This window comes from Channa argus, chromosome 9, assembly GCF_033026475.1.
Source record: "Channa argus isolate prfri chromosome 9, Channa argus male v1.0, whole genome shotgun sequence".
Lineage (NCBI taxonomy): Eukaryota > Metazoa > Chordata > Actinopteri > Anabantiformes > Channidae > Channa > Channa argus.
The window spans coordinates 5,183,464-5,199,649 of NC_090205.1; the positions used below are offsets into that span (position 1 = coordinate 5,183,464).

The window sequence follows — 16,186 nt, forward strand, 5'->3', positions numbered from 1 at the left end:
CTGTTGAGACATCAGCGCCTGAACTGCAGTCATACATACTGAAACTATGTAATGTGGACAGAGACCTGTCTGCCTGTGTAATCAGAACGTCTACATAACACACACATGCAAAGTACATTTTTTTTTGATCATCTTTTATTAAACTACAATTTTAAATGCAGAGCTGTCACTTACACGCCGTGGCACATGGATACTTAAGGGAAAACTTCCTCCACCACTGGTCTTACTGTAAGCCACCTCACTTCTACCTGCTGCGTATGCACAAAACGGAGCTTCAAATATGCAAACACCTCCACCTGCTGTGGAAAACCTGAGATTTATAAAAACGATGTGAGCGGAGAATGTGTGTACTCGTACCGAAACTCAAAACATGTGTATGAACTGTTGGAAGCTTTGGAAACTTAGTGACACACATGGTGAACTGGAGCACTGAAGCCAGAGTTCAAGTATGATCAGTCTGACAGGTTTGATATTCATCCACCTCATATCAAACCAGTGATTCATCCACAATGAGACAAACATTCGGGCCATGCAGTGATATGAGCCAATACAAACAGGGGCCTTTTATAATCGTGGATTGAATATTAACTATCTTTAAAACCTGGCACTGGCTCATCCACACACGTGGTCCTGTCACTCGAGCGGGTTCCGAGTGAATCACGCCGTGAATTATTTTGTTGCCGTTTCTAAACACATGTCAGCATGTTTCCACACATACAAGTGCACGGTGACGAGCATCAGTGTCGCACCGCCACTTGCCAATTCATACTCATCTCCACCTCTACTTAAAGTCATTATGAGACATTAAGATCTGCAGCAGCTGAGTTGTGTAGTTTCTAACCTGCTGCTAGTCTCTTTGGGTGATTTGAATTCACCCTTTATTATTAATTACGGGAGAGTTTCGGACTCACTGTTCACAGTTTCTCAGGAATCATGGTAGTGATGAAAACATGCTACAGTGGACGTTGCATTTAAAGAGCAGACATTTGCTAGGAAAACTGAATAAATACATTATCGCTGACAATTCAAAATCCGAAAAAAAAGGACAAAAAGAATGAATAGTTTTGATTATAATCCAGTTCATAATTTCCTAAACTGAGGAACAGCTGCTTATTTAAAAACTCTTGCAGACATTGAAACAAACACCTAATGGTGCCTCAAAGAATATGATCCCTGTTGTGCAGGAAGTGGTGTGATTTAATCTTTAATCTAACGAAAAAAAAACAGAGAGCAATGAGAAGATACTATATGACGAGTGTCAGCTACAGGAAAAGGTTCCTCCCACGGAAACTAGAGAAAGAAAAACACCTTGGGTAGCATTTAAATAAAAAGCTCAGCATGAGAGCGTGGTGTGTCTGACTGTGTTGCTATTTGACATCGGTGTCTTTGCACCATCATGGTTTTCTGTCCATATTTTCTTCTTTTTTTTTTTACCTCAGTATGAGAAGAAGCAGAAACGCTGAGATGATACCGTCCAGCTTCAATATCATCATCACTATTTATCTGAGCCTAAGCTACGGTAGGACAACATATCAACTACAGTCTACAGGAACTGACAAAGCTGTTGGTTTTATTTCAAACTTTGAATTTGTACCTGTATAGTTTACATTTTAATTTAAAAAAAAAAAAATTGTGTCCACACTTTATTTTGTGTATTTCAAAACCTGTTTTCTAAAAAAGTTGGCAGTGTGGCACTGTGGGAAAGGCTAATAATATTAGAAGGTAATGATTTTTCAAAACCCGTCTTTGATTGAAAATACTCATGTTTTAATTTAATGCCAGCATGTTGCACTCTGTAAGCGTTGGTGAGGACAAATTGCTTCAGTTTAGTTTGGGGTTGGGGAGTTGCACTATACCAACACTGTTTACTGATCCCTATCTAAAAACCAACCAACAAACACAAATCAAATGAGGTGAACCTCTTCAAACATAATGAAGTGTCTAACTGAGTCCTTTTGTTTCATCAGGTTTTAAGGTGATTCAGCCGCAGAATCGGACTGTAGATCCCGACGGGTTAGTCTCAATCAGCTGTGAACACAACGCAAACGTCACATCGCTGATAGATGTTCGACTCAACCGCATATCGCTGTATGTATCCTCAAATTAGCATTTGATCTTCTGTGTCTGATTCTGTGTGTACTCGTGACTAAGAGTCCCGTAGATCAACTTGAATGACTGTATGTGATTTGTGCACTGATCAGCTGGAAAAACATCACCCAGCTCTTTCTTTATTGTCTACTAACCTAATTACAGACCAAAGACTTGATGCCGTGCTCTAACATACATCCTCATCTGTTCTCAGAAGGGACAATAAAAGGACACTGCTTTGCCAGAAAGCAATGCACGGCTGTGAGAACGTTCTCATACATTCAAACAATCCCCAAAAGTGGCTTTTCATCCTACTCAACGTTGGCCAAGAGGCCATGAACACGCTGTACGAGTGCGAGTTCACGCTGGTTGAAAATGATCTACATGAGACCGAGACAGGAGAACCAACCAGACTACTGCAGGGTACGTTTGGATGATTAGTAATGCCTATAAAATAAAACGTGGATGTGCCTTTTTTGACTTTTGTATTGTCCAGGAAGGTGCAGCATCAATGGTGCAACTACTAAATGCAGGAAAAGGGCAGAAGTCTCTGACTAAATTACACAGTGAGCAACTATGGGGCAACATTATTGCTTATTTGGAGCCTATTTGTGTCCAGCAGCCACGTGCTACCTGCCTCTAGCTGCTATTTAGCTGCTGTGGGGTTTGTACCTATAAAGACCCATTACATTTATTTTTTATTTTTTGTCCTGTAGCATTTTTTGATGTTCCACCTCTTATCCAAAAGGCCTTTGTCGTTGGTGAAGTCACATGCATTAGTCTGATAATGGCAACTGCATTGAAAACGTTTAATACGTGGTGTTGAAATCCATCTCTTCTAATGAGAGAGATTGTTCCCGTCTGACATAAATAGATGACTTAACCCCTCTCTCGAAACCACCAGTTTCCATGTCCGTAATGTGGACATTGTTGTCTTCAAAGGAGTGACCCTAGTATTTGAGATGCGTATGGACAAAGGAGTTTGTCAGGAACTCCAGCGACATACTGGACTGATAATGTTGTCTTGTCTGTTGTCTCTGTTGTGGACGTGATTCTGTTCCTCTCCTTGATGGAACACTACAGGCCGGTGTTGTAGGGTTCTGATTACTCCCAGTCTGTGCTCCAGAGGACTGTGTGAGTAAAATGGTGTGTGGGGGTTTTCTGTATACTTCAACGAAGCCATAAGGCTTCTGTCTTCCTCAGTGCGTACTTCACAATCCAAGAAGGCCAGCACTTCCCGGTGACACCTTCTCATGTGGACAGGAGGTTTTCTGTCCTCATCAAGGCGTTTTGTGAAAGTTGCCACCGCTTGAGTTTTAATTTGGACCCAGGTTTCAACCACGTACCTGAACCAGTGGCTTGGTTTAGTTCCTGTTAAAGAGCTCAGGGCTCCTCTTCTTGTAGAGGTTGGTCAAGACAAGGGTCCGGACAGGGAGGACCATTATTTTCAATGAGGCCTTAAGGAATCAGACTCTCTGACAAAATAAAAAGAAAAAAAAAAATCAGATTCTGAGAAGTGTGTTTATCTGATGTCTGATTAAACATCTACATATTTGCATCTTTCCTGTTGTGTCTGTGCTTTTCTTGTGGGAGCAAACAGGGGCTAACCACATACGACTGTAGCACTGCTCGACTTTCAGCAACATCTGAACATCCACAGAGGCTTGATGAAGGAGACCACTGATTCTTTGTTCCCCTTTGAGTATTAACCACTTACTAAATAAAGCCTACAGATGTTTCTTTTTCTTTTGAAAGAACTGCCTTTGGGCAGCAGGGTGGAAGAGTGGTTAGTGTCGCTGCCTCGAGGCGGAAAGGTCCCTGGTTTGAATCCATGTGCTGGCTGCAGCCTTTGTGTCGAGGATGTACCCCACCTCTCGAAATGCTAACTGATTTCTGGCATTTAGGGTTCATAACTACAACACTCTATACGGAACTAATCATGATTTGTTTTCAAGTTTTCAAGGGCTTTTTACTCTTTATTTTATGAATATTTAAGACTCGAGTTTTATAAACATTCATTTAGATAAACTGTAGAACACAAGTCACTGCTAATGCTTTAAATGTTCACTAGAAACATTGCAAAGGAAATGGCCAAACACACTGAGACGTTAACCTGAACAACACAAACAGGAAATAACTTTACTATTTTATTAGGTCAACAGGAACCTGATCAGGACTGTGCACCTGCCTCTCAACTTCCACTTGCATGGCAATGTGGTCAGCAAATCTGGATCCTGATTGGTGTGATGGCTCTGATGTTCCTGTGCATCTGTGTCATGGCCTGCCTCTATGTCAAACTCAGGGTGACTGTCTGTAGGCCTAGCAACACCACACAACACGGGAAACATGAAAATACTACACAACTTTATGAAGCACACTTGGACTGCATTTGGTTACCATCTTACCATGTACCTATTGTAAAAAATGTGATACTAATTCATAAACCTTTATTGCATTTAGTGATAACTTTATGTGGACGTGACTTAAACACAGTCTGAAGTTGGGTTTGAGTCATTTTGTCACACAACTGAGATCATCAGCGCTATGAAATATTTCCCCACTGGTGATTTTTTGACTTGTTGCTGAGCCAACTGATTATTTGTCAGATGGCTGACATCAAAATACTTTAAAGGTCATGATGATATCAATAAACAAGTAATAATATGGTCCGTATCCAACCTACAGCACACGACTGGCAGTGAGCAGCTGTGTGAATCAGGACTCCCCCAGACCGCTCCTCCACCTCAACATGTAACCTCTTATAAAACTCAGAACCTGCTTTTACAGCTAAAACACTTTTATGTTTACACTTATAGTAACAATTTAGCAATGATGACATTTTTTAGAATGTATGAGACTCCTTCAGTAACAGCATCCGTTGTCTATAACATCACCTGCTTGTGTTTTATATTGCTCTACATGTTATTAACAAAAAAAAACAACATACAAATGTTTTTTTGTTTTTTTTTGTCACCATGTCTTTCAGAGGAGCAATGAAGAGCCTGAGAACTGCATCTATGTGGAAATGAAGAAAGCTACTCAGCCCAGGAATCTGGCTTTGGAAAGTTCCATCTTTGGCTAAGCGACTCGTCTTTCTTCACATCTGGCCCCGTTCTGAATGCACAAAAAAGGAAAGCATCCACATCCCAGGCAATTCTGAACGCTCGTGACATGATCATTTTCCAGCAGCTGGTATCATTGGCTCAAACTTTTGGTCTTTGATGCACTATTGAGTCTCAACAGCAGGGAGAGACAAAGACAAGTCTAACGTGATGATGGTTTCTGCTGCTGCACTTCTGTTTGTCTCTGAGTTTACTGTTGCATGTAATGAGGCACCATACAACTGAATACAAGCTATTTTAATGTGTACATGATGTTTGTGTGTTTGGTCTTGTGTAAAAAAATGTATACAGCGAAGGCAATGAAACTGTTTCTGCAGCACTGTGGAAAACACACATAAAAATGGTCTGGATGGACCTAAAACTGAAGGGTGTGATGAGAAAGATGAGACATGCAACAGTCCTTTGTTCTTCCAAACTACAAGACACGTTTTTTAATGTGAAGCCCTAAGTAAAAGTCATCATACAGATTTGAGGCAGGTTCCCTATGTTCGTTAAAAGGCAGGTATGGCTAAGAGCATCGTCCACTACATGTTCTGTGTAGCTGCATGGTTTAAGGACAGCAGCAGGTTGCGTTCAAGGTGTAACACCAACAATAGACAGTAGAGGGAGACACCAGCTTGGGCATCGTTTCAGCAGCGTTCTGTCACATGCGATAATGCTGTGAGGCACAAAAACCAAGTTCTGGTGCCTTTCGGTCTGTAGCTATCTTTATCTTTATCTTTTAATTGTCGATTAAAATTAATAATTGTTTAATTTATCTTATAATTATCTTTTGCGACTATAACTTTCTTTTACAGTGATGGTTGGAAGCCTACATAGCGCGAACACAATGTAGCTCGAAAAGTTTAGTAATTTATATCTACATTGCCATTAAATCAACAAAAAATAACAAAGGAATATGTTTAAATGTTTTTTAATTACATAAATATGATACCTAACCTATTCACATAGCTTAGAACTCTTAGCTAATAGTAGCATTCAGTGTTTAATTTGCATCACCAGCTCATTGGCTGCAAAGCATTTTTAAAGTTTTAGTTACAAAGTTATCATTCTTATTTAACAGGACTTTGTGTCTAAACATTTGGAAAGTAGCTTAAATTACTTTTGGCATGTGAAACATGGCATTTGTACATTTGTTTGGTAACAGTAAGGAAGTGAAGCTGGTATTTTATTTACTTAGCATCTTGGATGGAAAGTACAAGGACTAAAGCTCCACCTCTCAGCACTATAGCCATTTGTTTCTGTTGGTCACTGGTGGTTCCTCACTGCAACAAACAATCTTCCTGCAAGACAGAAAATAGTTCTGCATTCATTCAGTAATAAAATGTTTATGGGACACCTCAGTTACACACAAGGCCTGTTTCTACTTTATTATGTTCACTTCATGGAGGCTTTGCATGTGGAAAACTTTTTGCACAGACTGCCAACACGCCAAGCAAGCATTTGTTTGAGTCCAGTATCCATCGCTGATTCTATGTTCATGGTTAGTTTGCATTCTTTCTGGAATAATGTGACAAAAGCACATGCTGTTTTGTGGATGACGTGAAGCATGAGGTCCAGAAAGTTTACATTGGCACAAACTGTAGAATTATTAGAATTACAATTATTAAGTTTGCTGAGTGCTGAGTTGCATTGCTGGTCTCGTCAGCTGAGGTTTGCAGCATGTGTTGATACGTTCATATTTTTGCCTCCTCACTGTTTGCATCATCTGTTGATGTGATGTCGTACGTTTGCCTTTGAACGGGGATGTTTTTTTAACACCTTTGATTGGAACGATCCCTCTGAGATTATGGTTTGCAGTCATCTGACAGCAACAGAATGAGAACGAGTCATAAGAGTCATTAGCTGGAGGAAGATGTTGCTTTGTTCAGTGGGTCATAAAAATCCAGTCTCATGGGTTTTGGCTTAAGCTACACAGAGAGTAAAACATGTAGTTTCAACTTCATACTCTATTAAAATGGAAGCAGGGGGATACAAATATATTAAAACAAAACAAAACAAAAAAATCATTAGCATAACGTTACAAGTACCAAAACAGGAAAAATGTCCATACTTTCACTTTATGGTTAACAGGAGTTCCAGATTGACAGCTAAGAAAGAAAAAAAACATAATTCCTATGTGGTGTAGATATATTGCATATTAAAAAATTATTATTTACTATTTCTAAAATCTGGTTTTCATTAAGTTATTACAGGTTAAGTAACTACATGGACAAAGATTAGTTAAAGGGTCTAAATACTTTCTCAAGTGACTATAAACATATTTTTATTATGTGACCTTTAACCTCGGAAGTACCATCCAGTATTGAAAGATGCCTTCGCCCAGCGACTGGCCTCACACGAGGGCGGATGTGTTCTAACTTGAGAGGCTTGACTAAGTGTGGCTCCGTTTCACCAGCTTTGTTGCCCATAGCATGCGATGCAATAAGCATATTACAGTCAAGAAGTGCAACGGCGCAAAGTTGGTGAAACAGTTGTTTGAGTGTAAGAGGGCCGATGAATCAAGTCATCCTGATGGTACAGAACCTGACCCAAAATCCCCCTCATCTGATATTACTGAGCACAGTGCTATGACAAGGAATTCAACAGGTAATGTTTAGCAAAAATTTGGCCAACTAGTATTTGCATTTGCTAAATGTAACTTTACTAAAGTGTGGTGCTTGTGACTTAGACTAGAACCTCAGTGTCACTGAGCTCTAAACCCCCCGTAGGTGTGAGTGTGAGTGTGAATGGTTGCCTGTCGGTGTATGGCTATTCATGTTTGTTTTATTAATGTGTTTTAATATTCTCCTTATTTCATCCATGTGCTCTGGTCCATACATGTTAGCTTTGCTAAACAATTTTACAGGAGGATTTTACAAAGTCCAACACAAATATTAGTTTGTTTCCGATTCACGAATAAAAAGCTGATAGATCAAATCCCCCTGCACAGGTCAGAACAATAGAAAAAGTAAAAGTAAATTTGATAGATTCCAAATGGATTTAGGTTATAGACTGTTGATAGTTTTTGATTCTCAACTGAACTTTGAAGTGGGTTTTTCGATGAAGGGGGGTTGGAAACCACGATCCTCATTTATTAGAGTTCAGTTGCATTTCAGGTGGAAACATTTGCAAATACGGTGGAAAGCAGGAAAAGTTTTAGCTCACAAGTTATGTGTATATATTACATGTGTATATAAAAATAACTCAACTTTCTATTAACAATGAAAAAGTTTTCCTGTAAAGGGAGTTTTTCCTCTCTGCTGTCACCTAGTTCTGGCTTAAATGTTTGCCTTGTTTTGTTGGGAATTGGTACTATAAAAATAAAGTTAAATTGAACTGAGTTTAACTGAAATTGAAGTGAGTTAAGATCTTTGTTGGTGTGTGTTGGATATGTTCTGTAATGTATCCAGGTCTAAATCTGAAGGATAAGCTGCAACAACCAGACAGGCACAATTCCTGCTTTGGAGACCACGTATTTGTTCCTAACGACATTACTGATTAAATGTCATCTTTCTGCACTGTAAAAACCAAACACCCAGACTTTCAGAGTGTGTTATGAACAAGCGTGTGTCAAAATTGAATTAAGCACTTTTCATTTTAAGAGTCAAATGAAAGTGGATAATCTTTGACCCTTAGGCAGAATTAGACAACTACACAAGGGTTATTGCAATAGACTGAGTTCCGCTGTGGTATAACACTGATAGGTCCAAGCCAACAGGGAGACTCAAAAATGTAATCAACAATAAGAGTCCTGCTCCTAGATTGAGTACAGCACACAATAGGTTCTAACCCGGAAGTCAATATTTAATATTCAGATTGTTTTCGCTAATGTTTTTTCTGTGTTACTGTCAGATTTTCAGTCATGTGTAAAACACTTTGGATTGGATGCAGCACTTTGGTGATTATTCTTGAACATGCAATAATGTCAACACTGCAGGTTTTATTGTATTTTTGAGGCAAAATCGAAAACTCAGTTGTGCAAAAGGTGGCACCCCCCCTTAAATAATGTAGAATTATCTGTACTACTTCAATGTGGAAGAGATATTATGTTGATGAAAAGAACAGCTTTACTCTTTTTGCCATTTCAAAATAAAAGCACCTTTACAGACAACTGCATGGTTCAATGCTTCTCATAATGTGAAGAGGTACAGTTAAAGGAGATAAAGGAGAGTAAGGCTCATAAATAAATCTGATAATATTTACATCTATGCTCCATATTAATATGACAGTTTCTACAGTGTTAATGACAGTAACAGACAATTTCATCCATAAAGTATAATCTGGGGTCGTTGAAGTCCTTCACGACTTCCTGTAAAGTGGGGCTAAGTGTAATCGATTGACTTGGGTTAAGTTGCACATTGTAGCTTTACATCAAGTATCTTGGTGTATCATTTCTGAATGAGTGTAAAATGAGATTAATAGGTGGATTGATGCAGCTTCAGCAGTGAAGGGGACATAGCTATTATGTATATATTAAAAACCTGTGAGACTCAAAAGATTTTTACATTTTGAGTTAAAATCTCGTTTACATTGAACATTGTACAATTGGCACAGTCTGTCAAAAGGGAAAATTATGCTTTGTTTTTGCATAAATACCACTTGTCAACATCTTGGGCATGACCACAGGCAACAGTCCATCCCAACGAAGACACGTGGAACAGAACTCTGTTCCTATGGAGACATAGGGACAGCAGCAGAGATGAGAGGGAGGGCTGAGTTGGAAGGGGAGAGATACGATACATATTGGACAGAGAGCTTCCATCCAAAAGCTGCCAGAACCCAGCACCGTCTTCACGCTACTGAGATGGAGACCTTGGAGGACCCTGAACTCTGCTTCCCACAGCTCCTCAACGCCTCCTGTGTGAAGACAAAGCGTCCTCACTTCGAGGCCATGCTGACTTACATTCTGCTGTTCTCTGTCTCTCTGCTCACAGCGTTTCTCAACCTGCTGGTCATAATCTCCATCTCCCACTTCAAGTATCTAAATGTTTCATTTATTTATTAACGTGGCAGATAGTAGATTTAGCTTATCATGATAAAGACACTATGGCTTTCCAAATAATATTTCTGTATTTCACTCTTTGCACTGCTGTCTGAATACCAATTGCTATTATTATGATGATGATGCTGATCTTTCTCTCCAGGCAGCTCCACACCCCCACCAACCTCCTCCTCCTCTCTCTGGCTGTCTCAGATTTCTTTGTGGGCCTCTTCTGGTTGTTTCAAATTATGCTAATAGACGGCTGCTGGTTCCTGGGTGACCTCATGTGCACTTTGTATCAGTATTTCGACTACATTATTTCGTCTACCTCCGTAGGAACCATGGTTCTCATATCTGTTGACCGCTATGTGGCTATTTGTGATCCTCTACATTACGCCACCAAGGTCACTCCAAAAGCAGTTAAGCTCTGTGTTTGTCTGTGTTGGACGTGTTCTGTCATCTTTCAAAGTCTAATTCTGATGGATAACCTTCAACAACCAGGCATATATAACTCCTGCTTTGGAGAGTGTATCATTGTTATTAACTACTTTTCTGGACTTGCAGATGTTATTTTTTCCTTCATCATTCCCATCACTGTCATCGTTGTCCTGTATATGAGAGTGTTTGTGGTGGCTGTGTCTCAGGCTCGAGCCATGAGGTCTCACATTGCAGGTGTCTCACAGTGTTCGACCAAAGTAACAGCTAAAAAATCTGAACTGAAAGCAGCCAGGACTCTTGGTGTCGTGGTAGCTGTGTTTCTAACATGTTTCTGCCCATTCTATTGTGTTTCACTGACAAGCAAAGATAATTTGATGAACACATCAGCTGCTGCTTTCGTAATATGTTTGTACTCTTTCAATGCCTGTCTAAACCCTGTGATCTACGCCTTTTTTTACCCCTGGTTCAGAAAATCAATGAAACTCATCCTTACACTTCAGATACTGCAGCCTGACTCCTGTGACACCACCATAGTGTAGAGAGACACTGCATGGTGCCCGAGACCCCTGCCACAAACAGCTTTACCTACATTATGAGTCAAAGCATTATACCCACTCAAAGATCATTTAAATAACATTCATTTTAATGGTTCATGCCAAAGTCTGGGATCATTAGAATGAAAAACATAACAATTTGCTACACATTCTTGTCCACTACTGTTCATGGTCAACAAAATACATTTTTATGATATTTTAATGACATAGAGGAACATTAACAACAAAATGATAGTAACTTTGCGAAGTTCTTCAAAAATGTCAATACTGTTGTTCTGACAATTGCCAACAGCAACTTATAGGACAACTGCTGTATTTGTGGTTCATTAAACACACAGCAGCAGAAATTATAACTATTAAAATCTCAGGAACTGACAGAACATTTCTGTATGTCTCAAAACATAACATGCTCATCTTTCAAGGTCTTGAAATTCATGAGACTAGTCAGGACATTTTTATTAAATGTTAAATTGAAAACTCCTAAAGGCCAAATGTATTTTTTCCCTCATGTTAGTTGGGATTTCCCAATTGTTGTAAAGGGCAGTTCAGAGACCTCAGCTCTCGCCCTCTGTTGCTGCTTTTGGGGGATATGCTAATAAAAAGATGGATGGAATACTGTTGTCCAGAGGAAAACTAAAACACCTATTACATATCTGCTTAGAACATATTTGAGTACTGTCACAGTTTGTGAGATTTCTTTACCACCAGTTGTCTTTTCAGTCAGGCTGGTTGTCGATGTGCAGTATTATATTTAGAAGAAAACATTTAGAAAAAAAGGCTAAGTAATAAAAAAATGAAACACTGAAATCTTTTTTTTTTAGAAAAGTTCTGTTGTCCAAAAACCAAGTCATGGGAACTGTCTGTAGACCTCCACTCCAGTTTGGGGAGAGGCACTCAGTGGGCTCAATAACTGTAAAATGTATATACCTTTTAACAATTGCCCATCAAACTGAATATCCAGACTTTATCAGACCTTTATGGCAGAGCAGTAAGGCTGGAATTCTCCAACTGTCCAACCAAAGTCCTGACTTAAACCCCACAGAGCAAAGTAAATGAGATTTTTTATTTTTTTGCAAAAAAGTTTTAAAATATAATTTCATTTCGTCATCGCTCACTCCCAGACATCAGGCTGCTGTCATTTTTGTGTGAACCGGGGAACTTGAATGAGTCATAAATCACGGCCGACCTCGTCTCCTAAACATTATGCTTTTAGCAACAAAACATGTTTTGCAGTGAACAATTTCGATGTATTGATTATATCAGGATGTTTAGCATTGCAAAATTTGCCTTTGCACTTTAGCTTGTTAAGAACCGTTTATTAGATGGGTGACAAATATGAGAAGGTTATGTAATCTCATCGTGAACCATAATGCTAGAGAGACACACACAGAATCTATATAAAGTATGATGTTCACCACTTCGCCTTATAAAGTCAACATAAACAGAAGGTTATGACAGCTCACTAAGAAGCTGTTTATGAGTCCACAGATTCAGTACTGTGGGCTGGAGATGATGAAAAGACTGTGACACCTGGTGGCTGAAAGGAGAAAGTTCAGGGCTAAAACAAACTGCATTCTTAGATACTGTGCACGATACCATGTTAGCCTCCGCAGGCAGAGGTAGAAGGTGCAAAAATGTCTGGGTTAGTGCTAAAAACGTGAAAGTGAATGCAAACTCATGTGCTAAACTCTAAACATCTTGTTACTAATAGTCGTACTCATGTTTCTCAAGAATATTTTGAACACATTTAATATTTGCAGCTGACATCAGCAAAAATGGGGGGTTTATATACTTTTACGTTACCTGAAGTGCTCTTTTTTGGTTTTACAAAGTTATTTGACCTTCATATTCCTGTTCAGGCTCTAGAGTCTATGTTTTACTTTCTGTTTGGTGACAGTGTCTCCGTTTGTAAAAAGTGGTCGTCGGCATGTTTGTTTTGGCTGAACAACAAGCGGGAATTTCCGTTTAATCTGGATTTGCTTAACTGCAATGGATTGATTGGGGTTTTACTGTTTAGCAACTTATACCACAAGCAAAACCGTTTCGTATTGGTTTAGTAAAACATGAAAAAGTATGACACTAAATACAATCGATGGCTATAACTGTAAATACAGACCATAGTCATCCCTGCAAAAGAGGAAGATGAGCACAGAAGTCATTGCGTAACAATCTCTGTGGAGAGGAAAAGAATTGCAGAGGTAGAAGGGGAGGAGGGCCGAGTAGAAAGGACAAAAATAAAGCAGCTATGTGATAAAAAGCTTTGTCCAAACGGAGCCAGAACAGCTTCTCCTCTCCGGTGATGGACACTTTGGAGGAAGCTGAATTCTGCTTCCCAGAGCTCCTCAACGCCTCCTGTACGAGGCCACAGCATCCTCAGTTTGAGACTCTGACTGCTTCCATCCTCCTGTTCTCTGTCTCTCTGCTCATTGTGTCTCTCAACCTGCTGGTCATCATCTCCATCTCCCACTTCAAGTAGTCAGTTTAATGAGTTATGATAAGAATGTTGTGATTTGTGCTACAGAGAATTTCTCAATGTGCAAGTGCTTTTTTTTATTCGAATACAATGGTTTTTTTTTCAGCCTTTGCCTTTCATAGAAAATCTGATCACTAATCACTTTTATAAATAACTGATCTTTCTCTTCAGGCGGCTCCACACTCCCACCAACCTTCTCCTCCTCTCTCTGGCTGTTTCAGATTTCTTCGTGGGCCTTCTCATGCTTTTTGAAATTATTTTCATAGACGGCTGCTGGTTCCTGGGTGACTTAATGTGTGCTCTGTATCAGTATCTACCATACATCACTACCTCTGCCTCAGTAGGAACCATGGTTCTCATATCAGTTGACCGCTATGTGGCTATTTGTGATCCTCTACATTACTCCACCAAAATCACACAAAAAACAGCTAAGCTCTGTGTGTGTCTGTGTTGGATTTGTTCTGTTATCTATCCAGGTCTAAATCTGAAGGATAACCTGAAACAGCCAGGTAGGTACAATTCCTGCTTTGGAGAGTGTGTCATGTTACTAAACTACATTACAGGACTTGTAGACCTGATCATTTCCTTCCTAATCCCCATCACTGTCATCATAGTCCTGTATATGAGAGTGTTTGTGGTGGCTGTGTCTCAGGCTCGAGCCATGAGGTCTCACATTGCTGCTGTCTCACTCCAGCGTTCAGTGAGTGTAGCTGTTAAGAAATCGGAGCTGAAAGCAGCCAGGACTCTTGGTGTTGTTATAGTGGTGTTTCTAATGTGTCTCTGCCCATATTACTGCGTTTGTCTCGCAAGCAAAGACACTGTTTTCAATGCTTCATCTGCTGCTTATATAATATGTTTGTTCTATTTAAACTCCTGTCTGAATCCTATGATTTATGCTTTTTTCTATCCCTGGTTCAGAAAATCAGTGAAGTTTATTGTGACACTAAAGATACTGAAGCCTAACTCCCATGAGGCCAACATACTGTAGAGACACTGCATGGCGCCTGCTTTTCAAGCACAGAATCACGTTACAAGTAATGTTTTTGATTAAGGAAACATCTAATCTGTATGATAGAATGTCACTGTTGCAGTATATGTAGATGGTATTTTGTTAACGCTACAATGTCTTAGACAGCCTTTAATTTTAAAATCAAACCTGAAACTACGTGAGGTTTGTTTATTTCCTCTTATTTGGGGGCCCCCCACCTTAAGGCCCCACCTCAAGAGTGCAGACTGTATCAGGGTTGCGATGCATTGTGTTGAGTTTGCCATTTACTCAATTAGAAAATAAAATAAATGTTCAGTTCCACAATTTCTACACATAAATGTAAAAACACAGGCGCAGTTTAAATGCACGTATGACATCTGGGACACACAGACATAGTAGATAGTACAGAACCATCCTTGTCAATGTGCCAGAAACTTGTGTGTGAAGCCCTTCAAACACATTTGGATTTGGACACATGCCCCTGGAATAGAGTCCGACTTGACCTCTGACTTCTAAATGTAATTGTAAATGTTATCACATGTATGTTTTTTATGACTGCAGCAGGCAGAACAAATAAAGACAATCTTGACTGATCTTGCTGTAATGTGGTGGACATTGTGGTTTGGTTTTCAACTTGCATATACAATACTTCTTTACACTGATGCATGACAGTCAATGCAACACACAGTAACAGTAGAGGACACGAAGTCTCTTTTAAAACCCCTATAGGTTCATATAATGTTTCACATTATGGTAATTCTTCACATTTCTAGATATGTCAACAGTACAATTCAGTCTAAAAGGGGTAACACACATTTGTGCCCAAGTGTCCATTCCCTTAATTTAAAAGTTTTTTTTTTCCAAAGTAGACTTTTGTGCAAACTTTTTCCCTGTGCAAACTTTTGCTCTGTTAAATATTCCCTTGATTAAATAGTTACAATTTGACTTTAAATTAAATGTTATGTTGAAGAAAAAACTCTGCTCTACTTTTTTCATTTCAATAAAAGGGGTGTTTAAAGTTTTTCAATTATTTTAAATTATGTTAAATGTATTGAATGTTTCACTATATTACACATACAAAATTTAACAGAATATAAATTTGATGCATATAGTACTATAGTGCTTTTTAAAATACAACTCACTGCCAAATTACATTTTCACAATAGATAAATAAAATTTTTTTCTTGTAAACCACTGATAGTGTAACAAGAAAGAAATATGCCGCCATCCACAGGAACATTTAGACAAACAATGGGATTTTATGTTGTATCTGGTCTGGCCGGGGTCCAGTTAAGTGTAATAATGAGTTTAAGAGATTTTGTGAATCGGGGGTAAAAAAGGCCATAGATCAAGGGGTTTAAAGAAGAGTTAAAATAGAATAAACATGTTACAAAGCCAGCAGGTACAATAAGACCTCCAGCACACAAAGAATGCACACGGAATTCACACAGCTGAGGAAAAAAAGATTGAATTGCATTTTGTTCAACCTTTGGTATTTTTCTTGCTTTTAAAATCTTTGTTCCCCGTCTAATTTTCGGGATCGATTTCCCTTCATTTAAT

At 39.1% G+C, this 16,186-nt stretch overlaps 3 protein-coding genes across 6 annotated transcripts; all 3 read left to right on the plus strand.

Moving 5' to 3' along the window:
* Nucleotides 1-1,318: 1,318 nt before the first annotated feature.
* LOC137133389 (uncharacterized) lies at nt 1,319-5,457 on the plus strand. 4 transcript variants are annotated; one of them, XM_067516953.1, is made up of 6 exons: nt 1,321-1,519; nt 1,968-2,088; nt 2,303-2,511; nt 4,243-4,496; nt 4,774-4,839; nt 5,075-5,457. In XM_067516953.1, the coding sequence occupies exons 1-6, from the start codon at nt 1,441-1,443 to the stop codon at nt 5,168-5,170; spliced, it is 825 nt and encodes a 274-aa protein (XP_067373054.1). In that variant the 5' UTR covers nt 1,321-1,440; the 3' UTR covers nt 5,171-5,457. The 4 variants fall into 4 exon arrangements, with proteins under 4 accessions (XP_067373053.1, XP_067373054.1, XP_067373055.1 ...); XM_067516954.1 differs by having other exon boundaries at nt 1,322-1,519; nt 4,243-4,391; XM_067516952.1 differs by having other exon boundaries at nt 1,319-1,519; nt 4,774-5,457.
* A 4,434-nt stretch (nt 5,458-9,891) lies between these two features.
* On the plus strand, nt 9,892-11,150 carry LOC137132957 (trace amine-associated receptor 8a-like). The gene is made up of 2 exons (XM_067515993.1): nt 9,892-10,169; nt 10,289-11,150. Exons 1-2 carry the CDS (start codon nt 9,892-9,894, stop codon nt 11,148-11,150), a joined length of 1,140 nt encoding a protein of 379 aa, XP_067372094.1.
* A 2,314-nt stretch (nt 11,151-13,464) lies between these two features.
* On the plus strand, nt 13,465-14,626 carry LOC137133355 (trace amine-associated receptor 13c-like). Its single transcript, XM_067516882.1, has 2 exons — nt 13,465-13,637; nt 13,810-14,626. Exons 1-2 carry the CDS (start codon nt 13,465-13,467, stop codon nt 14,624-14,626), a joined length of 990 nt encoding a protein of 329 aa, XP_067372983.1.
* Nucleotides 14,627-16,186: the final 1,560 nt, after the last annotated feature.

Coding starts and splice junctions, on each gene's coding strand:
- LOC137133389 (XM_067516952.1), top strand. CDS start 1,441: ATGAGAAGAAGCAGAAACGCTGAGATGATACCGTCCAGCTTCAATATC. Junction 1,520..1,967: donor TTATCTGAGCCTAAGCTACG/GTAGGACAACAT, acceptor TTGTTTCATCAG/GTTTTAAGGTGATTCAGCCG. Junction 4,497..4,773: donor TTTGGTTACCATCTTACCAT/GTACCTATTGTA, acceptor TCCAACCTACAG/CACACGACTGGCAGTGAGCA.
- LOC137132957 (XM_067515993.1), top strand. CDS start 9,892: ATGAGAGGGAGGGCTGAGTTGGAAGGGGAGAGATACGATACATATTGG. Junction 10,170..10,288: donor ATCTCCATCTCCCACTTCAA/GTATCTAAATGT, acceptor CACTGCTGTCTG/AATACCAATTGCTATTATTA.
- LOC137133355 (XM_067516882.1), top strand. CDS start 13,465: ATGGACACTTTGGAGGAAGCTGAATTCTGCTTCCCAGAGCTCCTCAAC. Junction 13,638..13,809: donor ATCTCCATCTCCCACTTCAA/GTAGTCAGTTTA, acceptor CTTTCTCTTCAG/GCGGCTCCACACTCCCACCA.